Raw genomic sequence first — 7,300 nt, forward strand, 5'->3', positions numbered from 1 at the left:
GAGGAATTTCAGTCTTGTGTGTGTATGCAGTTTTTCCTCCGGAAACTGCATCGCTTAGTTTTCCGCGCGAACGGTAGAGGTAAGGGAGGCAGGCCTAAGTGGTGACGATGAGCGGCGGTAGGGTGATGGAGAACGGCGTCTGGCCGAACGGTAAGCGCCTCGTGCATCAGGTGATGCAGGCGGAGATGGAGAGCGCTGCGAAGGTGAAGAGTAACGCCGCCCTTGGTAAGAGGCCCCACTGTAAAAATCGCGCTCACACATATCGTAGCCCCGACGCTCGTCTTGCTGGCGCTTGCGGCAAAAGCGTGATATGTGGCCGCGATAGCCACAATAATAGCACGTAGGACGAGACGGACGCCAAGGGGGGTAGTAGGGGGTGTTCGGTGTACCGTGTGACAGGGAGCTCAGATGGGCCGATGAAGGCTCTGGCGGTGATGACGGGAAGTGAACCGTGGGCGCAGTAGCAACCGACGCGTAAGTTGGTAGCGGCAACGGAGAAGTGACGTGGCCGACAGGCTTGGCAGCAACTTGCGCGTATGTCGGTCGTGCGGTAGTTGGTAATGCTTGAGGGACAGGAGCTTGTGCTGGCACAGCGCAGGGTAAGGACGCCAGTTCTTCCCTTATAACGTCACGCAATGACGCACCAAAAGGTTGGCTGGGATACGTCGAAGGTGAGGTTAACCCCATCGATTGTAACTCTTCGCGTATGAGCGTGCGTATCAGTTTACGTAGGTCATGGTCCCCCGTAGAATGGGCATCGTCAATGTCGGGCTGTAGGCGGACAGACTCGAGCTCATCGAGGCGCTGACAAGTGATTACGACGTCAGCGACGGTAGCCGGATTCTTAGTGGCGAGTGCATTGAAGGCAAGAGTTCCAATGCCTTTGAGAATGTGGCGTACCCTGTCCGACTCCGACATTGAAGAATTCACATGTCGGCAGAGTGCAAGGACGTCCTCGATGTAGGAGGTGTACGAACTCACCCAGGTGTTGTTTGCGAGCATCGAGGCTTTTCTTGGCTAGAGTGGACCGAACAGCCGGTGTGCCGAACACTTCACGAAGCTGGTGCTTGAAGAGAGTCCAGTCGGTCAATTCGGGCTCGTGGTTAAAGAACCACGTCTTCGCCACGCCAGACAGATAGGAGACATGGCGTAGTTTATTAACATCATCCCAGTGATTGGCGGAACTGACTCGCTCATAATCGTCCAGCCAGTCTTCGACATCCTCTCCGCGAAGACCAGCGAAGAGATGGGGGTCACGCTGGGCGCTGTTGATGATAAAGGAAGGAGGCACTTGCGATGTCGGAATGGAGGCAATAGGGGCGCCAGGCTGCACGTCCTGCGGCATGCTAGCTGACGGTGGGCGCAAGCGGCGACCTGAACGAAGCTCCAGGAGGCAGACCGGACGGCCAGAGGACGTAGGACCGAAGAGCACACTCCACCACTTGTGACGTCTCGGTTGGAACGACGTTTATTAGGCCCGGGAGCTCGTCAGCGAACCAGCGCAGCACACAGGCGATGATGAAGAACACATATACAGGCGAAGAGGAGGATAGGTAAAAGTGCGAGGATGATGATGATAACATACAGATGAGGAAGATGTGCGTAATAAACGCCCACATTTATTTCATTTTTTTCACACAATCATAGAAATTGTATAAAATACGCCTGCCGACAAACACAAACAATACCACGTGTGCGAAGAATTCAATGGATCGCAGTTCGTTCAACTCTGAGGTTAGTGGAGGTCACAGTGCAGGAGTCCTTTAAGCCAGGGAGGGTGTATGACCGTCTTTGTGGTCAAATACTAACCTGGCAGCAGCGACCGCTCGTATCCCTTTTGTTAATTTGTTTTTCACAATGCCAATGTATGTACACGCAGCTTTGTACCCCTTTATGGCACCACTGTACATGCCTGTCGCTTCGGATGTACCTTGACATTAGCCATGAGATGTGTCGACACTCACGACGCCACTAAATCCCGTCAGTCACGCCTGCATGCTTTTTGTTAATACGTTTTCAAATCCCACTCCATGCACGCCCAACTTTGTACCCCTGTGCATGCCCGTCGTTTCTGATATACCTTGACATGAGCCATCAGATGTGCAGACACTCACCACGCCACTAAATCCTGTCAGTGATGCCCGCATGCTCTTTGTTAATACGTTTTCAATAATCCCACTCCATACACGCCCAACTTTGTACCCCTGTATAGCACCACTGTACATGCCCATCGTTTTGATGATTTTGACATGGGTCATTGCACGTGTTGACATCCATGACGACACATCTGTGCGCACCTGTGGTCATGGGCTACTCACGATTTAGGAGCTTGTTTTCACAGCCTTGTTGTATTCACTTTTTTTAATAATTCCACTCTGTGCACGCGTAGTTTTCCATTTACGTGTTCGTTGTATTCTTTTTTACTTTGTATTTTTTTTTCACTTTGTATTTTTTTCTTGTCTCTTTTCACCCTTACGGCAAAAAGGTATAAATTGAGCTCTGTATGCTTGTGGACCCCGGCCGAAACGTCAGTAAAGTCTTATGTTTTTCCTACGTGCTTCTATTTTTTGAACTACTTCTGTGCCGGCTCCGGTTACTCTTTAATTCACTGCTATATATATATATATATATATATATATATATATATATATATATATATCGTAGATGTTCGAACTTCCGGCTGGTACGTTTGGCGCGGAATGACCTGGCTGCCTAATTTGGGTGCATTCCGCTTATCTTGGGATACTTACGAGCAGTAGTCAGGTTTTCTTTTTCTTCGTTCACCTTTTATTGCCACGAATTCATACAAAGAAACAAACAGGAACAGGAAAAGCTCCGCTGGCAGTATTAGAAAAATATGCACTCAATCTGACGCCTTGTTGGCGGAAGAACCACACTCAAAAATTATATGAGAGAAAGTAACATGCGCCATCAATTCTGAAAAAAAAAATATCGCTATCACAAAAACGGGTTTCGAAGCTTTCAAACCCCTGCATAAATATTATTAAACCAAGCAATACGAGTGATTTCTTTCCGGGGAGTATCTCTTTCACGCTGTGACTCCGGTGCCAATAAAACGTGCCTACGGACTCGATGGAGACGCACATCTATGTGGTACGTCATCCAGCTCCAAGAAGCGCCTCACGTGGGCCCAGCAGTCATCGTTGAGGTCGTCCAGTTGCATGCGTCCATCCTCACGTGGCAGACACGTGACCCGCTCTTTGACGACTCCGGCCAGTCGCATGAAGTCATGCAAACCCTCGATGCTTCGGAACCGTCGTTGCACCATGTCTGCTGCCTCGACCTGGCCGATGGACAGCACTTCGGCGAGCTCCGCCAGGAGCGCTGGATGACGGGAGACGCGATCCAAACCTGCAGCGCAGTGCCTGGATGGGAATAAAGGCGGGATTCTTATCAGCCACGGTTGTATTAACGGTCAGGCTGCAAAGACGGCATGATTGCATTAATTCGGCAGCTTTTAGAGAAGGAAGGCACCGCAACCAGTTTCAAAGGCAAGAAAACGGTCATCACCAACCCTCCCTGACGCCCCAACCCCGTGAATAAAACAAGTCGCAAGCCGTATCCACTTCGAAGGAATTGTCAGGACTGAACCAGTTTCGAGATATTCACTTTGAAAGTGTACGACGAAATACGTAGGCGTTCCAGTTAACTTTTTCAGGAAAACGTTGTTTTGTGCATTGAAGCACGAAGTTAGCTGGAACTCCCATGCATTTCGTCGGCACTATGAAAATAAATATCGCGCAACTGGTTCAGTCCTGAAAATTCGTTCCAACTGGATACGCCTTCCTAATTCAGCGGCTATAATTCGTAGATTGAAAGTTGTGCCGTAAAATAACTAATGAAAAAGTTAATTAGCACAATTAGGTTAATTATTCAATTAGGCGATTTGATTTCTCGTGGAAGTAATGGCAAATAATTTCTTTAACTCTGGCACATTTTTTGTAGGCAGTTCGTGTGGCGGTGGATGGCGATTCAGTATGGAGGGTAAAGTTGGGCGTGGTATGGCGGACTCGTTTCCTTGTAGAGTTCACCGGGTGATTCTGTTCGTTTTTGTTCTGTTCGCTTGTATGTTGTGCACGCTCAATTCTACAATAAAATGCGTGGCAGTGCTTTTCGAAGCGGCAGCTAGTGCCTTCACCTCGCAACCCATTTTCACGTGCGGCCTAGTGATCATGGTCGGTCTGCGTGCAGCATTTAAAATTCCTTCGAAGCATGTTTGAGGGCACTAATGCCGCTGCGTGGAAATTCCTGGCCACTTGGAACATAATCAGAATAGTCGGTTTCACTTTCTTTAAAAGCTCTTAAATAAAATACATGACAGCTAACCTTACGGAAGCAATTCAACGGGATAATTCTCTATACGCTGAAGAGCGTTCCCATTGGTGGCTTTTCGTTTAAACAAATACTTGATTTTCGTTGATAATAGGTCACTTATTTATTTATTTAACATACTCTCAATGCCTGATGACGTTACAGAGGAGTGGTGAATCATTATATGTAATGTTAGGCTAATAACAAAATATAGTTCAGCAACAGGACAGTCAACAGTAGTTGGTTGCATTCGTGTATAAGACACTTCGATTTTTTTTAACGCTTGACACAAGTTCGCTCGGCTGAAGCAAGGTAGCGGCAAGGCTGAGGCAAGGCAAGGCCATCGTCCCACAGTGGACTTGACCGAGCCGATTATTAGTGAGTAAGGTCGCTGTGCTTACCTGTCGCACCGTGCGTAGTTCAGGAACTGAGCTGCTCGTGCCACAAAACCCGAGTTCCTCCTCGCCGTGTCGTACACGGCGAACCATCCTTTGACGTTATAAGCCCACTCATAATAATAGTCCGAGGCGGTGTGACACAGCGTGCGGTTCTTGACTATGCCGGCGCTCAGACCACACATGAAGCTGAGAAGTGCTGGTGTAGACCATTCCATTATGCAGATCTTTCGGATCGTCGCGCTTCGCCTTACCGCTTCGCCCACGACTGCGAGAGCTTCGGACGGATGGACACGAGCGCCAATGCCAAGCTCGGTGATGCTTCGGTTGAGCCGCAGCGACTGGGAGAAACCTAGAAACCACTCGACCAACTCGCGCGGGTAGGATTTCAAATTTAACTTAATGTGGAGCTTTCGGAGCACAGATGTGGTTGCTATGTGTTGAGCAACAAGCGAACAATCGTGATGTCCCAGTGCTCTATTGTCAGGCTCAAAGCATTCAAGTGGGACAAAGCAGGAAGCTGTTGGAACACTCGTAGGAAGTTAGGTTCACTTTCGATCGGCACGTATGCCGCAAGTTCAGAGCAGCGCATGCAATCAGAAAGCGCCAATGTGTCTATCCTACAGGGAGCATTGAACGAAACTTTCTCTTCACTGCCGCTTAGTTCCAGTTCCCTGACGACACCAGCCAAGTGAGCGTATTCAGTCTCTCGCACGTCAATCGTCACCATCTTGAGGCTTTTGTGTTTCGACAAAATGCGGAAGAATGACCCCCAATGCTCCGCATTCCAAATGCCGGAACTCAGCGTCATATATTGGAGCGTGTTGTTCTGCGAAACCGCTTCATGCCATGCGCCTATGTTGCCAGGAATCCCTAGGTGGAAAAAGTCTGTCACAAAATACTCATCATGTATTGAGGCACACGTTGAAAACTTAAAGTATCTCAATACTTTGTTTTCTCTCAGCATCCGCGCTCCCAGCTCAACGCTTTTCGAATCCAGAACGAAGTTGTCGACTTCCAAACTCCAGATTGCCCCATTCATAAGCATACCTGCGAAAATATACTTCAGATTGTAGTCGTTAACGAATGAATTACCCTTCAACATCAAACGTTGCAGGGTAGCGTTACTGGCAAGAAACTGAACGACAGAAGTAGGGTCTTCTCCAACTGCATTGTAAGATAGCGATAAATCTCGCAATGTGGTGTTCGCGCTGAGCGCTGTAAAGAACATCTGTGCTTGCCTTCGTAGAAGTAAGATACCCGACAAATTAAGAAAACTCAATGTTGCTGTAGTTGGAATAAGTGCACAAATGGCTGTTGAAACGAGTGAATCAATCGAGGTATCAGACAATTCAAGTTCACTGAAGTTCAGAGACAAGTGGAGATGGCGAAAGCTTGTGCGAACAACCCACGGGGAACATTCTACCGTCAAAGATTTTATACAATTGCCGTCGAGAAGTATCCGAAATACAGCTCTGTAAAATTTACAGAGTTCTTCACTGGAAGTGTTCAAGTACGGAATGTGCACGCACGCCACGCAACGGTGAGTCTTGAGCAGCCAATACAGTACTGCGGCCGCGCGATGTAGATGGTATTCGGTGGCCAAACGAAAACATTTATCACGGACGCGCACCAGGCCAATTTGCCTCCCGGTTTCCGGCAACTCGCGCAGCTCCAGATGAATCCAACAGAGAAACTCGTTCCAAACGGAAAGATTGGATACAATTTGGCATGTTGTGTCCTCGCTCGCCGTGCAAGGCATACGGTAGTCGATGAGCGTTCCAGTGAAGATTCCTCTTGCGCCGTCCAAGTCGACAACCAGATTGCCGATTTCGTCAGCGTCGTTACTGTCCATTTAACCTGCACGAAGAAGTCCGACGTTTTACATGAGAAGACGGTGGATTTTTTAAGAGGTACAAATACAGAGACCTAAAAGTTCTTCATATAGAAATAGTGACTCTTTCCGTCCTGTCTATAACCGCCTACAAGATGTTTGGCTTTTGAAGCGGAAAATGTTCTGGGATATAAATGCAAAATAGGCAGAAAAAACTATCAACGGTTACGAGTGTGTAACACAAATGTAGCGTTAGCCGCTGAGTCACAGGTAAGAATACATTGTAGAAATGTTCAACTTCATCGCCTCTATTTATTTTATGTCTAGTGTTACGGCTCGGGGTAGCGTTTAGGCCAGGATATATCCAGGCACAGGGATGTATACATCCGGGAGCAGGAGCGACAGGAAACACGGTTTATTTTAAATAACCACACTGGCTCCAAAAACAGGAGCCCCCATCCATGTAGGAACAGTCTAAATGTCTGAGCTCACTACATGTCTTGAGCACACGCATCTCAGCACACGTCAGGACACGTCAGGACACCTCACTGCAGCAAAGGTGTCCGCTTTTAACACAGTCGTATTCCCTAGGTTACTGTACTGTAAACACAAATATGCCTGAATACGGGTTTTTATGGTTGAATACCTTTTACAACTCCATAGTCCAATATATTTACTCCATCACCATGGAGTAAAAAAAATATAAAAGCATGATTTTACCTCCTTGAAGAAATGACGG

General features: G+C 47.8%; 1 protein-coding gene across 2 annotated transcripts in view; it reads right to left on the reverse strand.

The window, feature by feature from the left end:
• The window catches only part of LOC119454060 (uncharacterized), a 41,604-nt gene extending 36,484 nt beyond the window's left edge, over nucleotides 1-5,120 (reverse strand). The window contains exons 1-2 of one of the 2 annotated variants that reach the window (XM_049667690.1): nucleotides 4,734-5,120; nucleotides 3,305-3,386 (exon numbers count right to left, since the gene is read on the reverse strand). In XM_049667690.1, the coding sequence (XP_049523647.1) occupies nucleotides 3,305-3,386; nucleotides 4,734-4,945 (294 nt within the window). In that variant the 5' untranslated portion in view covers nucleotides 4,946-5,120. The remainder of the gene's footprint in view (nucleotides 1-3,304; nucleotides 3,387-4,733) is intronic. The other variant, XM_049667689.1, reaches the window with a different exon arrangement.
• Nucleotides 5,121-7,300: the final 2,180 nt, after the last annotated feature.

This window comes from Dermacentor silvarum, chromosome 5, assembly GCF_013339745.2.
Source record: "Dermacentor silvarum isolate Dsil-2018 chromosome 5, BIME_Dsil_1.4, whole genome shotgun sequence".
Lineage (NCBI taxonomy): Eukaryota > Metazoa > Arthropoda > Arachnida > Ixodida > Ixodidae > Dermacentor > Dermacentor silvarum.